General features: G+C 43.7%; 1 protein-coding gene across 6 annotated transcripts in view; it reads left to right on the top strand.

Moving 5' to 3' along the window:
• The window catches only part of LOC124039934 (cadherin-related family member 1-like), a 181,698-nt gene that overhangs the window by 96,858 nt on the left and 60,312 nt on the right, over nucleotides 1-24,528 (top strand). For 4 of the 6 annotated variants that reach the window (XM_046356503.1, XM_046356499.1, XM_046356501.1 and 1 more), the window contains 2 exons: nucleotides 1,631-1,834; nucleotides 20,125-20,277. In XM_046356503.1, the coding sequence (XP_046212459.1) occupies nucleotides 1,631-1,834; nucleotides 20,125-20,277 (357 nt within the window). The remainder of the gene's footprint in view (nucleotides 1-1,630; nucleotides 1,835-20,124; nucleotides 20,278-24,528) is intronic. The other 2 variants (XM_046356502.1, XM_046356504.1) reach the window with 2 other exon arrangements.

The raw sequence follows: 24,528 nt of genomic DNA on the forward strand, positions 1-24,528 counted from the left end.
ATGATTCAAATGCATTTTGTATTTCATCCAATTTGCATGTAATCTTCTTTGATTTGGGGTCTTTTATTTTGACAAATGTATTCCGTGCTAGTCATTTTGTTGCCTTTGTGCCTGCTTCATAATATTGTTGTTTCAGAAACCTGAGCTTTTTCTCTACTTCTTCACCGTAAATCTGGTAAATTTTCTGTTATAACTTTTGAATCTCACATAATTTAAGAGGGTCTGTGAAATTAATATGATATTGTTCTAAGCTTCACCAATGATTCCTGTAATTTCAGCAGTTTCTGTGCTTTAATCTTTATCTTGAGTGATGATGTGGTATATTCCCTATATGACGTGAAAGTCGCGCCATAGATCAAGCAGTCCTAAATCCTGTAATATTCTATTGAACTTTTTAGCAAGCAGACAAATGTTCCTATTTTGACTAGTGCTGTCCAATTTTCAGTTTAAAATCATGTTAAAATCCCCTCCACAGATAAGAGTGCCAGATGTTTCTGTGGCAATTAAATCAAACACCTTCCTAAAGAAGACCATGTCACTCCCCGGGGGCGCATATTCATTAAATAATAATTAAATAATTAAATTCATCAAGGAAAACCAAACACCTCTCATCACCCTGATAATTATATCCCCACAGTGAAGCATGGGGGTGGCAGCATCATGCGGTGGGGATGTTTTTCATCGGCAGGGACTGGGAAACTGGTCTGAATTGAAGGAATGATGGATGGCGCTAAATACAGGGAAATTCTTGAGGGAAACCTATTTCAGTCTTCCAGATATTTGAGACTGGGATGGAGGTCCACCTTCCAGCAGGACAATGACCCTAAGCATACTGCTAAAGCAACACTCGAGTGATTTAAGGGGAAACATTTAAATGTCTTGGAATGGCCTAGTCAAAGCCCAGACCTCAATCCAAATGAGAATCTGTACACCAGCGGAACCAATCCAGCTTGAAGGAGCTGGAGCAGTTTTGCCTTGAAGAATGGGCAAAAATCCCAGTGGCTAGACCTGCCAAGCTTATAGAGAAATACCCTAAGAGACTTGCAGCTGTAATTGCTTCAAAAGGTGGCTCTACGAGGTATTGACTTCGGGGGGGGGGGTGAATAGTTATGCACACTCAAGTTTTCAGTTTCTTTGTCTTATTTCTTGTTTTTTTCACAGTAAAAACAAAGTCTTCAAAGTGGTAGGCATGTTGTGTGAATCAAATGATACAAGCCCCCCCAAAATATATTTTAATTCCAGGGTGTAACAAAATAGGAAAAATGCCAAGGGGGTGAATAGTTTCGCAAGCCACTGTAGCAAGATAGTTTATTGCTGTGGCTATTCAACTTAGCTTGGTACACAACAAATTCTGATTGAGAGGAAGCATGAGCACCACCACCAATCAAACTACGCAACTTCCTACTGAAAAAGCCCATTACCATGACAAACTAGTGTTGCCATGTCAGCAAATGACTACAATCTGAACACACACAAATCTGATTTGGTCAATTGTAACTTGCTTTTTGGACAGTCTTTATTCCAAAACAAAACTGGTTTGATTATTAAGGCCTTTTGATTATTAAGGGTTCAAACCAGGATCAGACTTCATGGTATGATAAGGGTCTAATAATCACCTCTCTCTGTCCAGGCCTCTGAGGTCAGCCCTGAGGGGAACCTTATGGACTATGGGTTCACCACGGTCGTTATCCGGGTGGTAGACCTAAACAACCACCCCCCCACCTTCTATGGGGAGAATGGACCGCAGAACATGTTTGAGATGACCATGTACGAACACCCTCCAGAGGGAGAGATCATCCGTGGTCTGAAGATCACGGTCAATGATTCTGATCAGGTGAGTTTTTCATAGCGTTCTCTTATGGACTGCTGATTGCCTGGCCGACACCAAGGAATTGAACATTCCTTTATTTGAAGTGTACCTACATAAAGAAATTATAACACATCTATAAGCAGTATGAACATTTTATAAACACTTATGTTAACCACCGCAGGTTTAAATCTAGAAACATTACTATGACATATATCAAATAAAACTTCCAATAGTTCTATAGATCACTAGAGTTGAAATCATCAAATGAATAAACATATATGGTTTTTAAGCCAGCAGCATCATACTAGGAAGTAATTATTAGTTGCTTGCAAAAGCAACCACACTTTAAATATTTCACAAAATCTTTTTTACTTTTTGTTATTATTAATGGGGCTTGCGAAGCAAGAATCCCCACTTTAAATCGTCGACATACTTAATCTTATTATTATTATTCTGGTATGCTACTTCTTTTAACCTCTAGGGTAGGGGGCAGCATTCGGAATTTTGGATGAAAAGCATGCCCAAATTAAATGGCCTGCTAATCGGGCCCAGAAGATATGATATGCATATAACTGGTAGATTTGAATAGAAAACACTCCAAAACTGTTAAAATAGTGTCTGTGAGTATAACAGAACTGATTTAGCAGGCAAAAATCCATTCAGGAAGTAGTTTTTGTTTGATTTTGTAGTTTTCTATTCAATGCCATTACAGTATCCATAGACTTAGGACTCTATTTGCATTTCCTATGCCTTCCATTAGATGTCAACAGTCTTCAGAAATCATTTCAGGCTTGTATTATTATAAATGAGGGAGTAAGACCAGTCTGAACGAGTGGCCCCTAACGTGACGCAGAGTTTTTTTCAGGCGCATGTGCATTTCTTGTTTACCTTTTATATTGACGACGTTATTGTCCGTTTGAAATATTATATATCATTTAGGCTAAAAAAAACTACCTGAGGATTGAATATAAACATCGTTTGACATGTTTCTATGAACTTTACAGATACAATTTGGATTCTTTTGTCTGATTGTTTTCACTGAGTTTGAGCCTGTGGATTACTGAAGAAAACGCGCGAACAAAAGGTTGTTGGATATAGAGAGACTTCATCGAACAAAAGGGACATTTATTGAGTAAATGTGTGTTTTCTGATTGCCACCATATGAAGATCATCAAAGGTAAGGGATTCAATTTATCTCTATTTCTAAGTTTTGTAAAACTTCTGCTCGGCTGGTTACTGTTTGTAATCATTTGTCAACTGGTGTAGGTTCTGGGGTAGGTATGTTCTGGGCTAGGTATGCTTTCGCCGAAAAGCATGTTAGAAATAGGACACTGTGGTTGGTTTAACAAGAAGTGAATCTTTAAACCTATGTAAAATATGTTTTGTTTTCTCAATTTTTATAATGAGCATTTATGTAATTGGATTTGGCACTCTGCAACCTCACTGGATGTTGAACCATTTAAACTAGAAATGCCACTCAAAGGTTAAAAATGGGCTGGATTGAGTTGCTTACATCTTTAATACTTTTTAAACTACACTGAAAAAATATATAAATACAACATGCAACAGTTACAGTCATTTTAACCTGTCTAGGACAGGTTCCGCTAGTGGAAACACTGACCAACAGCCAATGAAATTGCAGTGCGCCAAATACAAATCAACAGAAATCTCATAAATCAAATATCTCAAACATACAAGTATTAGGCACCATTTAAAATATAACATTCTCATTAATCCAGCCACAGTGTCTGATTTCAAAAATGCTTTACAGCGAAAGCGCCACAAACGATTATGTTAGGTCACCACCAACTCACAGAAAAACCCAGCCATTTTTCCAGCCAAAGAGAGGAGTCACAAAAAGCACAAATAGAGATAAAATTAATCACTAACCTTTGATGATCTCCATCAAATGACAATCATAGGACTTCATGTTACACAATACATGTATGTTTTGTTCGGTAAAGTTCATATTTATATCCAAAAATCTTATTTTACATTGGCGTGTTATGTTCAATAGTTCCAAAACATGCAGTGATATTGCAGAGAGCCACATGAATTCACAGAAATGATTAATGTTGAAGAAAATTCAAATGTTTTTCATAGAACTTTTTATTGCCACCGCTGTGTCAGATTTTTTTTAAACTTTACGGAAAAAGCATAATCTGAGAACGGCGCTCAGAGCCCAAAACAGCCAAAATAAATATCTGCTATGTTGCGCAGTCAACATTAGTCATAAATAGCATTATAAATATATTCACTTACCTTTGATGATCTTCATGCACTCCCAGGAATCGCAGTTCCACAATAAATGCTTGTTTTGTTCGATAATGTCCATCATTTATGTCCATTTATGTCCAAATAGCTTCTTTTGTTAGGGCGTTTGGTAAACAAATCCAAAATCACGTTCAGGTACAGTTGGACAAAAAGTTCAAAAAGTTATATTACAGGTCAAAGAAACTTGTAAAACTATGTATAGAATCAATCTTTAAGATGTTTTTATCATAAATGTTCAATAATGTTCCAACCGGAGAATTCTATTCTCTGTAGAAAAGCAATGGAACTAGAAATACCTCTCATGTGAAATGCGCGTGACTGAGAACGAGGCTGCTGGCAGACCCCTTAGTCAAACAGCTCCCACCCGGTCCCACTTCACATGAGAAGCCTGAAACAACAGTTGACATCTAGTGGAAGCCTTAGCAAGTTCAACATGACCCATATCCTACTGTCTCATTCGGCCCCCCTTCACATTAGAGTCATCAGACAAAGTTCTATTCACTGTTGACATCTAGTGGAAGGTGTAGGAAGTAAAAACTCATCCACATTTCACTGTAATTTCAATGAGAGCTTGGTTGAAAATCTGCCACCCCCAGAAAAATACAAACAGGAAGTTGAATTCCTCAGGTTTTTGCCTGCAGAATGAGTTCTGTTATACTCACAGACATAATTCAAACAGTTTTAGAAATGTCAGAGTGTTTTCTATCCAATACTAATAATAATATGCATATATTAGCAACTGGGACTGAGGAGCTGACCGTTTACAATGGGCACCTTTTCATCCAAGCTACTCAATACTGCCCCTGCAGCCATAAAAAGTTAAATAAATTCATTAGGTCCTGATCTATGGATTTCACATCACTGGGTAAACATATATGCATCTGTTGATCACAGATACTGTACCTTAAAAAAGTAAGGGCGTGGATTAGAAACCCAGTCACTATATGGTGTGAACTGCATTTGTTTCATAAACAGGCTTTTGATTGGGTCCTGTGGAATGTTGTTTCACTCCTCTTCAATGTCGAACCAGAGCATCCCAAACATGCTCAATGGGTGACATCTCTGGTGCGTATGCAGGCCATGGAACAACTGAGGCATTTTCAGCCTCCAGGAAGGGTGTACAGATCCTTGCGATGTGGGGCCGTGCATTACCATGCTGAAACATGAGGTGATGGCGGTGGATGAATGGCACGACAATGGGCCTCAGGATCTCGTCACGGTATCTCTGCATGCAAAGTGCCATCGATAAAATGCAATTGTGTCATTGTCCGTAGCTTATACCTGCCCATACCATAACTGTCTGCCATCTGCCCGGTACAGTTGAAAAAGGGATTAATCTGTGCCAGTGGCCATCGAAGGTGAGCATTTGCTCACTGAAGTCGATTACGACTCTGAACTGCAGTCAGGTCAAGACACTGTTGAGGACGACGACGACCACGTAGGTGAGGTTCCCTGAGATGGTTTCTGACAGTTTGTGCAAAAATTCTTCAGTTGTGCAAACCCCCAGTTTCATCAGCTGTCTGTTTGGCTGTTCTCAGACGATCCAGCAGGTGAAGAAGCTGGATGTTGAGGTCCTGAGCTGGCGTAGTTACACGCGGTTTTGAGGCCGGTTGGACGAGAGCCCTACTGCAAAATTATCTTAATGACGTTGGAGGCGGCTTATGTTAGAGTAATGAACATTCAAATTATCTGGCAAAAGCTCTTGCCACAATTACTGAACACAACCACACAACTACAGACCATGAGTACTGATCACAGCTACTGACCACACAACTACTAAACAACACAACTAAAGACCACAACCACGCAACCTCTGACCACAACCACAAAATTACTGACCACAACTACTGACCGCTACAGACCACAATACGACCACAGCTACCAACCACAATCACACGGCTACTGACCACAACCACGGAACTACTGACCACAACTACGAAACTGACCACAACTACAAACCAAAACTACTGACCACAACTACTGACCACAACCACAGAATTACTGACCACAAAACTACTGAACCACACAATTAATAACCAAAACAACACAACTGTTGACCACAACTACTGACCACAACTAATGGCCACAACGACTGCTCTGGTCTGCACTAGCTCTGGTCCAGCTCTGGTCTTGGGCGTAGCTAGCTAGCTCTGATTAGCACTAGCTTTGGTTGCGTGTTGGTGGCAGGGAAGTCAGGCGCAGGAGAACGAACTTGGTATAAACAGAGTCGAATCAACGAAAAAGACACGCCGGCGCTGGTTTAAACAGGCAGCGACAGCTGGAGCAACAAAGGGAGGATGAATTATTTGGAGAATGGACATGGGAAGACGTGTTGGATGATAAAGGTTTTTACACTTGGGAGGAGATATTGGCCGGAAGAGATCGCCTCCCATGGGAACAGGTGGAGGCACTAAGGAGAGCAGAGGCAGCGGGAGATAGGAGCCGACGATACGAGGGAACACGGTTGGCAAGGAAACCGGAAAAACAGCCCAAAAAAATTATTGGGGGGGAGCTAGAAGGGAGAATAGTTATGCCAGGTAGGAGACCTGCGCATACTCCCTGTGCTCACCGTTGGGCTAGAGAGACCGGGCAGGCACCGTGTTATGCTATGGAGCGCACGGTGTTTTCAGTGCAGGAGCATAGCCCGGTGAGGCACATACCAGCTCTTCCTATTGGCCGGGCTAGAGTGGGCATCGAGCCAGGTAAGCTTGGGCAGGCTCGGTGCTCAAGAGCTCCAGTGCGCCTGCACGGTCCGGTCTATCCAGAGCCACCTCTACACACCAGTCCTCCGGTAGCAGCTCCCCGCACCAGGCTTCCTGTGCGTTTCCTCGCGCCAGTACCACCAGTTCCAGCACCACGCACCAGGCCTCCAGTGTGCCTCGCCTGTTCAGCACAGCCAGTACTTTTCTCCCCTCCTGTGCTATCGGAGTCTCCAGCCTGTTTAGCGCAGCCAGAGCTTTTCTCCTCTCCTGCGCTGCCGGAGTCTCCTGTCTGTCCAGCGCCACTAGTGCTCCCAGTCGGCCCAGCGCGTCCAGTGTGCATCGCCTGTTCAGCACAGCCAGTGCTTTTCTCCCCTCCTGTGCTATCGGAGTCTCCAGCCTGTTTAGCGCAGCCAGAGCTTTTCTCCTCTCCTGCGCTGCCGGAGTCTCCTGTCTGTCCAGCGCCACCAGTGCTACCAGTCGGCCCAGCGCGTCCAGTGCGCCTCGCCTGTTCAGCGCAGCCAGAGCTTTTCTCCTCTCCTGCACTGTTGGAGTCTCCCGCCTGTTCAGCTCAGCCAGAGCCTTTCTCCTCTCCTGCGCTGCCGGAGTCTCCTGTCTGCCCAGCGCCGCCAGTCGGCCCAGCGTCACCAGTCTGCTAGGATCCACCAGAAGTGCCAGTCTGCCAGGATCCGCCAGAAGTGCCAGTCTGCCAAGATCTTCTAGATCGGCCAGACAACCTTAATCATCCAGGTCCACCAGCCAGCCAGGATTTACCGGAGCCTACTACCTGCCTGAGCTTCCTCTCAGTACTGAGCTTTCTCTCAGTACTAGGCTCCCTCTCAGTACTGGGCTCCCTCTCAGTACCGGGCTTCCCCTCAGTACCGGGCTTCCCCTCAGTACCGGGCTGCTTCGGTCCCGGGCTGCCCCTCTATCCTGGGCTGCCCCTCTGTGCCGGGCTGCCCCTCTATCCCGAGTTGCCCCTCTGTCCAGAGTTGCCCCTCTGTCCCGAGTTGCCCCTCTGTCCCGAGTTGCCCCTCTGTCCCGAGCTGCCCCTCTGTCCCGAGCTGCCCCTCTGTCCCGAGCTGCCCCTCTGTCCCGAGCCCGCCCCTCGGTCCCGAGCCCGCCCCTCGGTCCCGAGCTGCCCCTCGGTCCCGAGCTGCCCCTCAGTTATGTGGGGATCAGGGTGAGGTCTATTAGGCCATGGTCGGCGGAGAAGGTGGATTATCCTAGGACGCGAAGGGGAGGAACTAGGACATTTATGGAGTGGGGTCCACGTCCCGAGCCAGAACCGCCACCATGGACAGACGCCCACCCGGACCCTCCCTATGCTCTTGAGGTGCGTCCCGGAGTCCGCACCTTAGGGGGGGGGGTTCTGTCACGCCTTGGTCATTGTATCTTGTGTTTTTGTTATATGTTTGGGTAGGCCAGGGTGTGACATGGGTTTATATGTTGTATTTCGTATTGGGGTTTGTATTAATGGGGAGTGTGTATTAGTAGGGGTGTGTCTAGTTAGGCTTGGCTGCCTGAGGCGATTCCTAATTGGAGTCAGCTGATTCTAGTTGTCTCGGATTGGGAATCGTATTTAGGTAGCTTGAGTGCGCGTTGTATTTCGTGGGCGATTGTACCTGTCTTAGTGTTAGTCACCAGATAGGCTGTATTTGTTTCACTCGTTTGTTGTTTTCGTATTTTCATCTCATGTACCGCATTATTCTTCATTAAAAGTCATGAGTAACCTACACGCTGCATTTCGGTCTGACTCTCTTCAAACAGCAGACGAATATCATTACAGTCGTTTAATAAGTGCTGACCAAACTCCAAAAAACAAAATATATAAAATAACAAAGTGGGTACAAAAACCCATCCCACACCAACACATACTAGCACAATCACATACAATAAAACAATATCCGATAAGGAGATGAGGGGAAACAGAGGGTTCAATACACAACATGTTATTGATGAGATTGGAACCGGGTGTGAAGCAAGACAAGACAAAACCAATGGAAAATAAAAAATGGATCAGTGCTGGCTACACTGAGAGGGACCAACTTCGGTGGAAGTTGTGACAACTTTTTATACACAGTTTCAATAAAAAGTATGTGAACCCTTTCGAATTACCTGGATTTCTACATAAATTGGTCAAAAACTGTGATCTGATCTTCCTTTAGTTTACAACAATAGACAAAACACGGTGTGCTTAAACTAATAACACACAAATAATTGTATTTTTGTTGTCTATATTGAATACATAATTTAAACATTCACAATGTAGGTTGGAAAAAGTATGTGAACCCCTAGACAAACGACTTCTCCAAAAGCTAATTGGAGTCAGGGGTCAGCTAACCTGAAGTCCAATCAATGAGATGAGATTGTAGATGTTGGTTAGAGCTGCACTGCAATATAATAAACACTCAGAATGTGAGTTTGCTATTCACATGAAGCATTGCCTGATGTGAACCATGCCTTGAACAAAAGAGATCCTAAATCAATCATAAATCTTGATAAAAGCCTTGATGTTCATCAGTAAGACAAATTGTTTATAAATGGAGAAAGTTCAGCACTGTTGCTACTCTCCCTCGGAGTGGTCGTTCTGCAGAGATGATTGCAAGAGCACAGCACAGAATGCACCAGTGAGGTTAGGCAGAATCCTAGTGTCAGCTAAAGACTTACAAAAATCTCTTGAACATTCTAACATCTCTGTTGATGAGTCTACAATACGTAAAATAGTAAAACACGAATGGTGTTCATTGGAGGACTCCATTGAAGAAGCCACTGCTGTCCAAAAAAAAATCAGTCTGTCTAGAGCTGCTAGAGTCTCCCGTCTGTTCTGAGCTGCTAGAGTCTCCCGTCTGTCCTGAGCCGCTAGAGTCTCCCGTCTGTCCTGAGCCGCTAGAGTCTCCCGTCTGTCCTGAGCCGCTAGTGTCTCCAGTCTGTCCTGAGCTGCTAGAGTCTCCCGTCTGTTCTGAGCTTGCTAGAGTCTCCCGTCTGTCCTGAGCCGCTAGAGTCTCCCGTCTGTCCTGAGCCGCTAGTGTCTCCAGTCTGTCCTGAGCCGCCAGAGTCTCCCGTCTGTCCTGAGCTGCCTGAGCCGCCAGTCTGTCCTGAGCCGCCAGAGCCGCCAGTCTGTCCTGAGCCGCCAGAGCCGCCAGTCTGTCCTGAGCCGCCAGAGCCGCCAGTCTGTCCTGAGCCGCCAGAGCCGCCAGTCTGTCCTGAGCCGCCAGAGCTGTCAGTCAGCCAGGACCTGCCAGAGCCGTCAGTCAGCCAGGACCTGCCAGAGCCATCAGTCAGCTAGGACCTGCCAGAGCTGTCAGTCAGCCAGGACCTGCCAGAGCCATCAGTCAGCCAGGACCTGCCAGAGCCGTCAGTCAGCCAGGACCTGCCAGAGCTGTCAGTCAGCCAGGATCTGCCAGAGCCGTCAGTCAGCCAGGACCTGCCAGAGCCGTCAGTCAGCCAGGACCTGTCAGAGCCGTCAGTCAGCCAGGACCTGTCAGAGCCGTCAGTCAGCCAGGACCTGTCAGAGCCGTCAGTCAGCCAGGAGCTGGCTGACCACATCCACACGACAACTGACCACAACCACACGACTACTGACCACAACTACTGCCCACAAGTACTGACCAAAAACGATTGACCACAGCAGCACAACTAATGGCTATAACTACTGACCACTACTGACCATAACTAATACCACAACGACACAACTACTGACCACAACCACTGACAGAAATCACTGGCCAAAAATTATTGACCACACTAGCACAACTCATGGCTATAGCTACTGACCACAGCTACTTACTAAAAATACTGACATATACTGACCAAAACTAATGACCACAACTACTGACCATGACCACACCACTATTGACCACATTTACTGATCAGAACCACACCCCTACTGACCACAACCACATAATGACTGACCACACAATTACTGACCAAAACTACTTACTTACCTACTTATTTACTGACTTTATTGCCCCCATGGGGAAATTTTGTTGCAGTGTCATGTACACATTGAAAGTGCCGTTTAAATAAAAAACAAAATTGACAATACAACTTTCATAGCAGTTAAGCACCAATAAAAATAATAATAGTAAGAAATAAGAAGTAAAACATGAAATAAAAAAGAAGCAAAGACTAGCCTGCTGGCCTTACAGAGTCAATGGGAACATTCGCCCGAGCTATTTAGGAGGGATATCACACCTGGCACGAATGATTGTCTCGTTCTATTTTTCCTGCTGAGGGGTGCCCTATACCTGCACCCAGAGGGGAGTAATTCAAAGTCCAGGTACAGGGGGTGACTTGGGTCTAAAATTATTTTGTGACCCTTACGGAGGGCCCTGACCTTAAAGATCTCATCCAGGCCTGTCTGTTTGACTCCCAGTACCTTGCTGAGCACCCTGACCTTAAAGATCTCATCCAGGCCTGTCTGTTTGACTCCCAGTACCTTGCTGAGGTCCCTGACCTTAAAGATCTCATCCAGGCCTGTCTGTTTGACTCCCAGTACCTTGGGGAGGGCCCTAACCTTAAAGATCTCATCCAGGCCTGTCTGTTTGACTCCCAGTACCTTGCTGAGGTCCCTGACCTTAAAGATCTCATCCAGGCCTGTCTCTTTGACTCCCAGTACTTTGGGGAGGTCCCTGACCTTATAGATCTCATCCAGCCCTGTATGTTTGACTCCAAGTACCTTGCTTGCTGTGGTAATAATCCTTCTCAGCATGTTTCTCTGACTGACAGTGGCATTGCCAAACCAACAAACAATACAAAAAGTCAAAATACTCTCAAAAAAGGATTTGTAAAACAGAGTCAGTATAGTACAACTTTTTTAGAAAGTACAGTCTTTTTTTGGCTCTTTTTGTAGATCAGGTCTGTACATTTACTCCACTGAAGCTTATTGTCCAAAAGGACACCCAGATATTTATATACCTCTACAATTTCTATAATCTGACCTTTGATAGATGTTGCAGAGGTAGGTGTTGTACGCTTCCTGAAGTCTATGCACATCTCTTTGGTCTTGTTGGTATTGAGGACCAAGTGTGATTCCTCACACCACTCTACAAAGTAATCTAGGACCGGGCCATGACGTTCCTCATCATCATGCAACAGGCTGATCAAGGCAGTGTCATCAGCGAACTTAACGAGGTGTCTGTCAGGATGGGAACAAGTACAACTATTAGTGTACAAGATGTACAGAAGTGAGGAAAAAACACATCCCTGAGGAGAGCTTGTGTTGGTATTGCGTATATCCGACACACAGGGACTTATTTTGACTCGCTGTGATAGTTGGCTCAGGAAGTCTTACAGCCGCAAAACCAGCCCCCATCTAGGGAGAAGTCCCGAATGAGTCTCTGTGCCAGAATGTAAGGCTGGATTGTGTTGAAGGCAGAAGAAAAGTCAACAAACAGAACCCTGATATGGGATTTGGCACCCTCTAGATGTCTATAGACCATGTGAAGGAGGGTAAGAATGGCATCATCAACTCCCTTTTAGGCTGATAGGCAAACTGAAATGGGTCAAGGAGCTTCTGGGTGACACTGAGAATATGACTTTTCACAATTTTCTCAAGGCATTTCATTACTAAGGATGTCAAGGTGACAGGGTGGTAGTCATTCAGAACAGTGGGATTAGATGCTTTAGGAATTGGTATAATTATTACGTTTTTCTCCAATACTGGCACGTGTTGCTGGTCGAGTGAGGATTGGAAAATGTCTGTAAAAACACCAGCCAGTTGTTCAGCACAGTGCTTTAACACATATCCTCTTATTTTGTCTGGGCCTGGGCTTTTGTATGTGTTACATCCCCTGAACAACTTTAGAACATCAGACTGTTGAACAGCCAACTCTCTCAAACATTTGTAATGATGCTTCCATTTGTTTTACCTCCGACACAAAGTTGTCTGATTCAAATCTTGGGGGGCACTAGCCATGGATTTATCCCTTGCCAGGCCACCCTTGCGTTTCCTGAGGAGAGGGTCCTCTCCACCCTTTGCTTGTATGCCTCCTTGTCCACCAGTATCTGTCTTTTGATCTCACGTTGTGTCTCTTAAAGCCTGTCTATCACCCCCAGCATAAACTGCCTTCTTCATATCAAGTAGTGATTTTAGATGTTTTGTACCCAAGGCTTGTTGTTAGGGAAGATTGTACAGGTCTTGGTAGGCACAACTGACTCAACACAAAAGTTTACATAGTCTGAAATAATATCTGTGAGTTCATCCAGGTCAGAGCTGCTGTCCTCAAATACCTCCCACATTGTACAGCAAAACACCCCTGGATAGAAAAATTAACATAGACTACCCACCCAACTCATGCCCTGACCATACTAAAACAAAACATAACAAAGAAACTAAGGTCAGAATGTGACAACATCAATACTTTGAATGATGATAGCCTGCTGATAGCTTTGCACACTCTTGGCATTCTCTCAACCAGCTTCACTTGGAATGCTTTTCCAACAGTCTTGAAGGAGTTCCCACATATGCTGCGCACTTGTTGGTTGCTTTTCTTTCACTCTGCTGCCCAACTCATCTCAAACCAACACAATTGGGTTGAGGTTGGGTGATTTTGGAGGCCAGGTCATCTGATGCACCACTCTCCTTCTTGTTCAAATAGCCCTTACACAGCCTGGAGGTGTGTTGGGTCATTGCCCTAAATGATAGTCCAACTAAGCGCAAACCAGATGGGATGGCGTATCGCTGCGGAATGCTGTGGTAGCCATCCTGGTGAAGTGTGCCTTGAATACTAAATAAAACACAGTGTCAACAGCAAAGCAACATCACACCTCCTCCTCCATGCTTCTTGGTAGTAACAGCACATGAGGAGATCATCCGATCACCTACTCTGCGTCTCACAAAGACACGGCAGATGGAACCAAAAATCTAAATTTTGGACACATCAGACCAAGGGACAGATTTCCACCGGTCTAATGTCCATTGCTCATGTTTCTTGGCCCAGGCAAGTCTCTTCTTCTTATTTGTGTCCATTAGAAGTGGTTTCTTTGCAGCATTCCGACCATGAAGGCCTGATTCACGCAGTCTCATCTGAACAGATGATGTTGACATGTGTCTGTTCCTTGAACTCTGTGAAGCATGTATTTGGGCTGCAATTTCTGAGGCTGGTAACTGTAATGAACTTATCCTCTGCAGAAATGGTAACTGCTTTGTCTTCCTTTCCTGTGACAGTCCTCATGAGCGCTTGATGACTTTTGCAAATGCAATTGAATAAACTTTTAAAGTTATTAACATTTTCTGCATTGGCTGATTTTCATGTCCCACCTGGCCAACATCCGGTGAAATTGCAGAGAGCGAAATTCAAAATACAACATTCGTAATATTAAACATACAAGTGTTATACATCAGTTAAAAGCTTAACTTCTTGTTGATACAGCCACTTTGTCAGATTTCAAAAAGGCTTTACGGCGAAAGCATACCATCCGATTATCTGAGGACAGCGCCCCGCATTCAAAAGCATTAAAAACATTTTCCAAGCAAGCAGAGAAAGTCAGAAATAGCGATAAAATAAATCACCTTTGAAGATATTCCTCTGTTTGCAATCCCAAGGGTCCCAGCTACATCACAAATGGTTGTTTTGTTCGATAAAGTCCTTCTTTATATCCCCAAAAAGTCAGTTTCGCTGGCGCGCTTGACTCAGTAATCCACCAGTTTCCCTCGTTCAAAATGCATACAAATGAATCACAAAGGTTACCAATAAACTTTGTCCAAACAAGTCAAACAAAGTTTCTAATCAATCCTCAGGTACCCTAATATGGAAATAAACTATAACATTTAAGATGGAGAATAGTATGTTCATTACCGGCGATAAATAACAAAGTGCGCACCCTCATCTACACGCGCCATAACAATCCAGCGAAAATGGGAGCTACTTAGAAAAACTACAAATTCTAGCAACTTTTTCAAAAATCAAGCCTGAAACTCTTTCTAAAGACTGTTGACATCTATTGGAAGGCCTAGAAACTGCAATCTGGGAGGTATTCCATTGATTTCCCCATAGACAGGCATTGTAAATGGTGTCACCTCCAAAAAGTATTTTTCCGGATAGATTTTCCTCTGGTTTTCGCCTGCTATAGCAGTTCTGTTATACTCACAGACATTATTTTAACAATTTTGGAAACTTTAGAGTGTTTTCTATCCAATACTACCAATTATATCCTAGCTTCTAGGCCGGTCAGTTTACTTTGGGAACCTCATTCATCCAAACTTCTGAATACTGCCCCTTACCCCGAAGAAGTGAAAACCTCTTAAGCATCCCAGATTGCAGTTTCTAGGCCTACTTTTTTGAACATTTTGTTAAAAATCGCGCAACATTTCAATGTCCTGCTACTCATGCCAGGAATATAGTATATGCATATGAGTGTATGTGTGGATAGAAAACACTCTGAAGTTTCTAAAACTGGTTGAATCACGGCTGTGACTATAACAGAATGTGTGTTTAGTGAAAAAGCCCAAGGAAAACTGATCACCAAAAAGGAAAAAAAATATCAATGCGCCAGTTGCCTGTAATGTCTATGGCAAGGCAAAATAGATGGCTCCAAGTTTTCAAGTCATACAGTTTCCACACGATGTCGCCAGTCTTGGCAATTGCCTTGAGGTTGTTCCTTGGTCAAATGAAGAAGAAACACCCCATGTCATCCGGTCCACGACAGGATATTTTGGAAGAGAGATTTTTGACCATCATTTGAAGACGTGGAGCTATTGAATACACATCGCCCCGTGATCAATTTGATAGATTATTAACGTTTACTAATACCTAAAGTTGGATTACAAAAGTAGTTTGAAGTGTTTTGTCAAAGTTTATAGGCTACTTTTTTAATTTTTTAATTTAAAAAAATGACATTGCTTTTTGAAACTGTGTTTTTTCCTGGATCACACAGTCTTCATAAATGGACATTTTGGGTATATATGGACCGATTTAATCGAATAAAAAATACCCAATAGTGATGTTTATGGGACATATACGAGTGCCAACAAAGAAGCTCGTCAAAGGTAATGAATGTTTTTATATTTTATTTCTGCATTTTGTGTAGCGCCGGCTACGCTAATTCTTTTGTTTACGTCCCCTTCAGGTATTTCGGGGTGTTGCTTGCTATCAGATAATAGCTTCTCATGCTTTTGCCGAAAAGCATTTTAAAAATCTGACTTATTGGCTAGATTCACAACGAGTGTAGCTTTAATTGAGTACCTTGCATGTGTGTTTTAATGAAAGAGTTTTAACGAGTGCTATTAGCTATTATTTCCTGTTGGCTAGGTGGGACGCCTGCGTGTCGGGTGGCGCTAAGAGGTTAAAGTAATGAAGTACTGTCATTTCTCTTTGTTTATTTGAGCTGTTCTTGCCATAATATGGACTTGGTCTTTTACCAAATAGGTCTATCTTCTGTATACCTCCCCTACCTTGTCACAACACAACTGATTGGCTCAAGCCCCGGCCTGTTAGCTATCTGAATTGTCATGTCTTCAGACCACTCGACCCTACTCACTCGACCCTTATTATCACTCGGATACGCATGCCTTTCCCTAATGTCAATATTCCTTGTCAATTGCTGTTTTGGTTAGTGATTATTGGCTTATTTCACTGTAGAGCCTCTAGCCCTAATCAATAAGCCTTAGCTAACCCTTCCACCTCCCACACATGCAGTGACCTCTAAGAACACCTTCTTCTCCCTTCTTCTCCCAGCTGTGCCCTGGACACCATATGTGAATTGATTGCCCCATCTGTCTTCAGAGCTCGTGCTGTTAGGTGACCTAAACAGGAACATGATTAACACCCCGGGCCATCCTTCAATCTAAACTTGATGCCCTCAATCTCACACAAATTATCAATGAACCTACCAGGTACAACCCTAAATCCGTAAACACGGGCACCCTCATAGATGCCATCCTAACCAACCTGGCCTCCAAAAGCACCTCTGCTATCTTCAACCAAGATCTCAGTGATCACTGCCTCATTGCCTGCGTCAGTAATGATTGCGGTCAAACGACCACCCCTCATCACTGTCAAACGCTCCCTAAAACACTAGATCGAGAAAATCACATTGTAGGATTTTTAATGAATTTATTTGCAAATTATGGTGGAAAATAAGTATTTGTATAAGTACAAACAAGCAAGATATCTGGCTCTCACAGACCTGTAACTTCTTCTTTAAGAGGCTCCTCTGTCTTCCACTTGTTACCTGTATTAATTGCACCTTTTTGACCTTGTTATCAGTATAAAATACACCTGTCCACAACCTCAAACAGTCACACTCCAAACTCCACTTTGGCCAAGACCTAAGAGCTGTCAAAGGACACGAGAAACAAAATTGTAGACCTGCACCAGGCTGGGAAGACTGAATCTGCAATAGGTAAGCAGCTTGGTTTGAAGAAATCAACTGTGGGAACAATTATTAGGAAATGGAAGACATACAAGACCACTGATAATCTCCCTCGATCTGGGGCTCCATGCAAGATCTCACCCCATGGGGTCAAAATGATCACAAGAACGGTGAGCAAAAATCCCAGAACCACACGGGGGGACCTAGTGAATGACCTGCAGAGAGCTGGGACCAAAGTAACAAAGCCTACCATCAGTAACACACTACACCGCCGGGGACTCAAATTCTGCAGTGTCAGACGTGTCCCCCTGCATAAGCCAGTACATGTCCAAGCCCATCTGAAGTTTGCTAGAGAGCATTTGGATGATCCAGAAGAAGTTTGGGAGAATGTCATATGGTCAGATTAAACCAAAATAGAACTTGTTGGTAAAAACTCAACTCATCGTGTTTGGAGGACAAAGGATGCTGAGTTGCATCCAAAGAACACCATACCTACTGTGAAGCATGGGGGTGGAAACATGCTCTGGGGCTGTTTTTCTGCAAAGGGACCAGGACGACTAATCCGTGTAAAGGAAAGAATGAGTGGGGCCATGTATCGTGAGATTTTGAGTGAAAACCTCCTTCCATCAGCAAGGGCATTGAAGATGAAACATGGCTGGGTCTTTCAGCATGACAATGATCCCAAACACACCGCCCGGGCAACGAAGGAGTGGCTTAGTAAGAAGCATTTCAAGGTCCTGGAGTGGCCTAGCCAGTCTCCAGATCTCAACCCCATAGAAAATCTTTGGAGGGAGTTGAAAGTCCGTGTTGCCAAGCAACAGCCCCAAAACACTGCTCTAGAGGAGATCTACATGGAGGAATGGGCCAAAATACCAGCAACAGTGTGTGAAAACCTTGTGAAGACTTACAGAAAACGTTTGACCTCTGTCATTGCCAACAAAGGGTATATAACAAAGTATTGAGATAAACTTTTGTTATTGACCAAATACTTATTTTCCACCATAATTTGCAAATAAATGTGATTTTCTGGATTTTTTTTCTCATTTTGTCTGTCATAGCTGAAGTGTACCTATGATGAAAATTACAGGCCTATCTCATCTTTTTAAGTGGGAGAACTTGCACAATTGGTGGCTGACTAAATACTTTTTTGCCCCACTGTATATACCAGTCTCGTGCCGTGGGCCTGGGGCCTGGGCCTTCAGTGAAGTTCTACACAGTCCCACCCAAATTAATCCACCTCTTATTACCATCATTATGGTGCCATGGCTCTAGACACGATACATTTAGACAGAATCCCAGTATAACCAGGCGTTGCATCACCTTGAAATGTACATTTTTATTCAGAGAATTTCAGGGGAAGAGTACAATACCTTTTCATTGTGCAGCTTCGTTGCCCTGCGCGCTTGTTCGTTGAGCTGTAGATCCACTCGGGTGTCCCCAAAAGTTTTCAAAAGCACCATTGCTTGTAAGTGCCCAGCCGTACTTTGGTGTCTCGTTGCTGCCGCCTTGGTTAGACAACTCAAGTTTGCAAAGCCAGTGTGGCTCCAAACACAAAATCGATCACTTGCAAATAATAGGCATTCCCAGCAGTACAGTTTGCAGTGCTTCTCGGAGCCTGTGAGCCATTGATAGCGCTCGTAGTTGGAACTTTGAAAGTGGCGAACGAACCCCTTTCCCGCCTGTGACTGGCTTTGTAGCATCGGCGTCGACCTCTCATGACAATGTCTAACTTTTCTTGAAAAGGTTGTCTTGAGAATGTCGTTATAATTATATCCTCGACCAAATCGATATCTTCGCCTTCCACCATTGTGGGTTGAAAAAACAGCTTAGTAGTATGCAAATTAATTTGTTTATCAAATTCAGTTTCCTAGTTCTGAGATTCTGCATAGACCTGCCCATATAGGACCTGCTTCTCAATATTGGTAATCCAATCAAAAGACGTGCACGCACTACGCCTGCTAGCTGGCTCCTGTGTGTAACACTGGAGCCAGCCAGCAGGCGTACAATAGCCAACTCTAAAGCTGACACTAAATTTTAATTTCCATTCACTTTTAGCTACAAGCGCCCGCACTGTTGATTCTGAAGGCCTGAGGGCAGATTTTAGACCCCTGGCAACACATGATGGCTGAATATGATTGGATAAAAGATCTAACATAAAGACCAGCCCTCCAAATCTCAACCTGGGGCTGGAAGCTATGAGGAAAGCTATGAAATGAAGAGTATAACTCTTACTCTGGGGAATAATTTAATACATATTTGTGGGAAAATATATTTAAAAATATATATATTCTGATTATGTTTAGGCCAGCAGAGAAGGCCTTGCTGGCCCTGACGGCCCACCACTGGTATATACACACATATATATATAGACACACACAGACCCCTAGATTGTTTCCACATTTTTTTACAGTACAACCTTATTCTAAAATTGATTAAATTGATTTTTTTCCACCTCATCAATCTACACACAATACCCCATAATGACAAAACAAAAATCGTTTTTTAGACATTTGGGCAAATGTATAAAAAAAATATGAAATATCACATTTACATAAGTATTCAGTCCCTTTACTTAGTACTTTGTTGAAGCACCTATGGCAGCGATTACTGCCTCAAATCTTCTTGGGTATGACGCTACAAGCTTGGCACATCTGTATTTGGGGAGTTTCTCCCATTCTTGTCTGCTAATCCTCTCAAGCTCTGTCAGGTTGGATGGGTAGTGTCACTGCACAGCTATTTTCAGGTCTCTCCAGAGATGTTTTATCGGGTTCAAGTCCGGGCTCTGGCTGGGCCACTCAAGGACATTTCGAGACTTGTCTCAAAGCCATTCCTGCGTTGTCTTGGCTGTGTGCTTAGGGTGGTTGTCTTGTTGGAAGGTGAACCTTGGCCCCAGTCTGAGGTCCTGAGTTCTCTGGAGCAGGTTTTCATCAAGGATCTCTCTGTACTTTGCACCATTCATCTTTCCCTCGATCCTGACCAGTCCCTGGGAGCCCTAATGAATGTCTCTTGTGTTGTGTGCTGCAGGGGTCCAATGCTAAATTCAACCTCAGACTTGTTGGTCCTGGGCGGATGTTACGGGTGGTTCCCCAGACTGTGCTCAATGAGGCCCAGGTAACCATCTTAGTGGAGGACTCTGCTGCCATGGACTATGAGAAATTCCATTTCCTCACCTTCAAGGTCTGTCTGTTTGTCTTTCTGCCTGTCTGTCTATCTGTCTGTGTTATAGTTGTCTTATGTCTCTACAAAATCCCACCACACTGCTATCTATACATTATTCACACATCTGATACCAGTAATTGCTTGATGATAAACAAAATCAATAAAAATCTGAATCTACACAAGAGATTACATAGGACGCACTCACCTATCCCCTTATGATTTGGATCCTCAAATCAAATCAAATGTATTTATATAGCCCTTCTTACATCAGCTGATATCTCAAAGTGCTGTACAGAAACCCAGCCCAAAACCCCAAACAGCAAGCAATGCAGGTGTAGAAGCACGGTGGCTAGGAAAAACTCCCTAGAAAGGCCAAACCCTAGAAAGAAACCGAGAGAGTAACCAGGCTATGAAGCCAGTCCTCTTCTGGCTGTGCCAGAACATGGCCAAGATGTTCAAATGTTCATAAATGACCAGCATGGTCAAATACTAATAATCACAGTAGTTGTCGAGGGTGCAGCAAGTCAGCACTTCAGGAGTCAATGTCAGTTGGCTTTTCATAGCCGATCATTATTAAGAGTATCTCTACCGCTCCTGCTGTCTCTAGAAAACAGCAGGTCTGGGACAGGTTGCAAGTCCGGTGAACAGGTCAGGGTTCCAAGTTGAAACTGGAGCAGCATGGCCAGGTGGACTGGGGACAGCAAGGAGTCATCATGGCAGGTAGTCCTGAGTCATGGTCCTAGTGCTCAGGTCCTCCGAGAGAGCGAAAGAAAGAGAGAAAGAGAGAATTAGAGAGAGATCATACTTAAATTCACACAGGACACCGGATAAGAAAGGAGAAGTACTCCAGATATAACAAACTGACCCTAGCCCCCCCGACACAAACTACTGCAGCATAAATACTGGAGGCTGAGACAGGAGGGGTCAGGAGATACACTGTGGCCCCATCTGATGATACCACCGGACAGGGCCAAACAGGAAGGATATAACCCCAACCCCCCCCCCCCCCCACACACACACCACTAGAGGGATATCTTCAGCCACCAACTTACCATCCTGAGACAAGGCCGAGTATAGCCCACAAAGATCTCCGCCACGGCACAACCCAAGGGGGGGGAGCCAACCCAGACAGGAATTTTTTTAGAGGCAGAGAATCCCAGTGGAGAGAGGGGAACCGGCCATGCAGAGACAGCAAGGGCGGTTCGTTGCTCCAGAGCCTTTCCGTTCACCTTCACACTCCTGGGCCAGACTACACTCAATCATATGTCCCACTGAAGAGATGAGTCTTCATTAAAGACTTAAAGGTTGAGACTGAGTCTGCATCTCTCACATGGGTAGGCAGACCATTCCATAAAAATGGAGCTCTATAGGAGAAAGCCCTGCCTCCAGCTGTTTGCTTAGAAATTCTAGGGACAATTAGGTGGCCTGCGTCTTGTGACCGTAGTGTACGTGTAGGTATGTACGGCAGGAGCAAATCGGAAAGATAGGTAGGAGCAAGACCATGTAATGCTTTGTAGGTTAGCAGTAAAACCTTGAAATCAGCCCTTACCTTAACAGGAAGCCAGTGTAGGGAGGCTAGCACTGGAGTAATATTATCAATTTTTGGGGTTCTAGACAGGATTCTAGCAGCCGTATTTAGCACTAACTGAGTTTATTTAGTGCTTTATCCGGGTAGCCGGAAAGTAAAGCATTGCAGTCGTCTAACCTAGAAGTAACAAAAGCATTGATTAATTTTTCTGCATCATTTTTGGACAGAAAGTTGCTGATTTTTGCAATGTTATGTAGATGGAAAAAGCTGTCCTTGATATGTTCGTAAAAAGAGAGGTCAGGGTCCAGAGTAACGCCGAGGTCCTTCATAGTTTTATTTGAGACGACTGTACAACCATCAAGATTAATTGTCAGATTCAACAGAAGATCTCTTTGTTTCTTGGGACCTAGAACAAGCATGTCTGTTTTGTCCAAGTTTAAAAGTAGAAAGTTTGCAGCCATCCACTTCCTCATATCTGAAACACAGGCTTCTAGCGATGTCAATTTTCACCATGTCTTCACCATGTTTCATTGAAATGTACAGCTGTGTGTCATCCACATAGCAGTGAAAGTTAACATTATGTTTTCGAATGACATCCCCCAAGAGGTAAAATATATAGTGAAAACAATAGTGGCCCTAAAACGGAACCTTGAGGAACACCGAAATCTACAGTTGATTTGTCAGAGGACAAACCATTCACAGAGACAAACTGATATCTTTCCGACAGATACAATCTAAACCAGGCAAGAACTTGTCCGTGCAGACCAATTTGGGTTCCCAATCTCTCTAAAATAATGTGGTGATCGATGGTATCAAAAGCAGCACTAAGGTCTAGGAGCACGAGGACAGATGCAGAGCCTCGGTCTGACGCCATTAAAAGGTAATTTACCACCTTCACAAGTGCAGTCTCAGTGCTATGGTGGGGTCTAAAACCAGACTGAAGCATTTCGTATACATTGTTTGTCAGGAAGGCAGTGAGTGAGTTGCTGCGCAACAGCTTTTTCTAAAATGTTTGAGAGGAATGGAAGATTTGATATAGGCCAATAGTTTTTTGCTTTTCTGGGTCAGGGTTTGGCTTTTTCAAGAGAGGCTTTATTACAGCCACTTTTAGTGAGTTTGGTACACATCCGGTGGATAGAGAGACATTATTATGTTCAACATAGGAGGGCCAAGCACAGGAAGCAGCTCTTTCAGTAGTTTAGTTGGAATAGGGGTCAATATGCAGCTTGAAGGTTTAGAGGCCATTATTATTTTCATCATTGTGTCAAGAGATATAGTACTAAAGTACTTGAGTGTCTCTCTTGATCCTAGGTCCTGGCAGAGTTGTGCAGACTCTGAGCTTTGGGGGAATATGCAGATTTAAAGAGTCCGTAATTTACTTTCTAATGATCATTATCTTTTCCTCAAAGAAGTTCATGAATTTATTTTCTGCTGACGTGAAAGGCATCCTCACTTGGGGAATGCTGCTGTATCCTGGAGCATTTGCTACCCTGAACTATGCTATAAAGTATGTATGAAACACAAACTAACATTGGCTGAAACGAATCCTGCGTGAGTAGCAGGTCTAAGATCCAGGACCAGAGCACCAGGCATTCTTACAAATGCTCCAGGAACCGAACAATTGTAGCCAATTTCATTTGTGAAAATGCTCATAGTTGTGAAATACACGTGTGATGCATGTACTGTTTGCTACTGAGTGGGATGATGAACATCAATATTTTTGATGCATACCCGTAAACGGGTGTGATCGGTCTACAGTGGTCCCTGCAGCATAGCTCAAACTGGTGCGATTAGAATGTCTATTCATGATTGACACAACAGTCAGTTTTTGAGCTGGCCACACATTTTCGTCACAGAAACATTTTGCACAAACAGTCTTTACAACTGTATTTCCTAAATGTGAGCAGTTTTTTGGGGGATGTAGCTGTTCAGACATTCACAAAAGTAACAACAGCATTCTCATCCAAATCGGAAAATGTAGGTCACCATAGTCCTAGTGCTCACTGAGGAAAGAGTGAGCTAACACAAGCGGTCATATTTAGCCAACTCTCGGCTGACAGAATCCATAAAATGAATTAAACAATAGTGATTACTATTTACAAAGTATTACATCATGGGTGAGCTCATCATTGATCAAAATAATTGAGTAAAACCTTTTCTAAAAGTCTATGCTGCCATGTTTGTTTTTCCATGTCAACCAAAGACAAGAAAATGTGACAAGATGACTTGGATCTGTTTGCAGTATACATGTTGAGAAGGGGTAATTAACGAACAAGCAATTAGCTTTGCATTAGCTCATCATATATTCAGTACAACCTTTAAAAAAGTATTTTAATACACATCACATGCGTCCATTACAATGTATTCAAGAATCGGAATACAAGAATTGGAATGCAAACACAGTAAGATGGCACCGGAGAAGAAGGCAGACATTTTACGTTCCCCCAGCAGATTGTGTTGATTTGTTGTTTATCCGTTTTGTTTGTAACTTATTATTTTACTATTTTTAAACATAATGTTGCCGCTACTGTCTCTTATGACCGAAAATAACTTCTAGACATCAGGACTGCAATTCCTCACCACGGACTAGCAGAATACCTTTTCTTCTTTAAAGACTCTGACGAGCCCGAGGCTGAGGATATAAGGCTCCCTTGGGAACAGGATCAGAGCCCCGTGATCTGCGTGAAGAGGAGGCGGAGAAAAAGAGGCCAGAGAGCAGGCTGCTTGCTGAAAAGTCAGAG

The sequence above is a fragment of the Oncorhynchus gorbuscha genome, linkage group LG07 (assembly GCF_021184085.1).
Source record: "Oncorhynchus gorbuscha isolate QuinsamMale2020 ecotype Even-year linkage group LG07, OgorEven_v1.0, whole genome shotgun sequence".
NCBI classification, from domain to species: domain Eukaryota; kingdom Metazoa; phylum Chordata; class Actinopteri; order Salmoniformes; family Salmonidae; genus Oncorhynchus; species Oncorhynchus gorbuscha.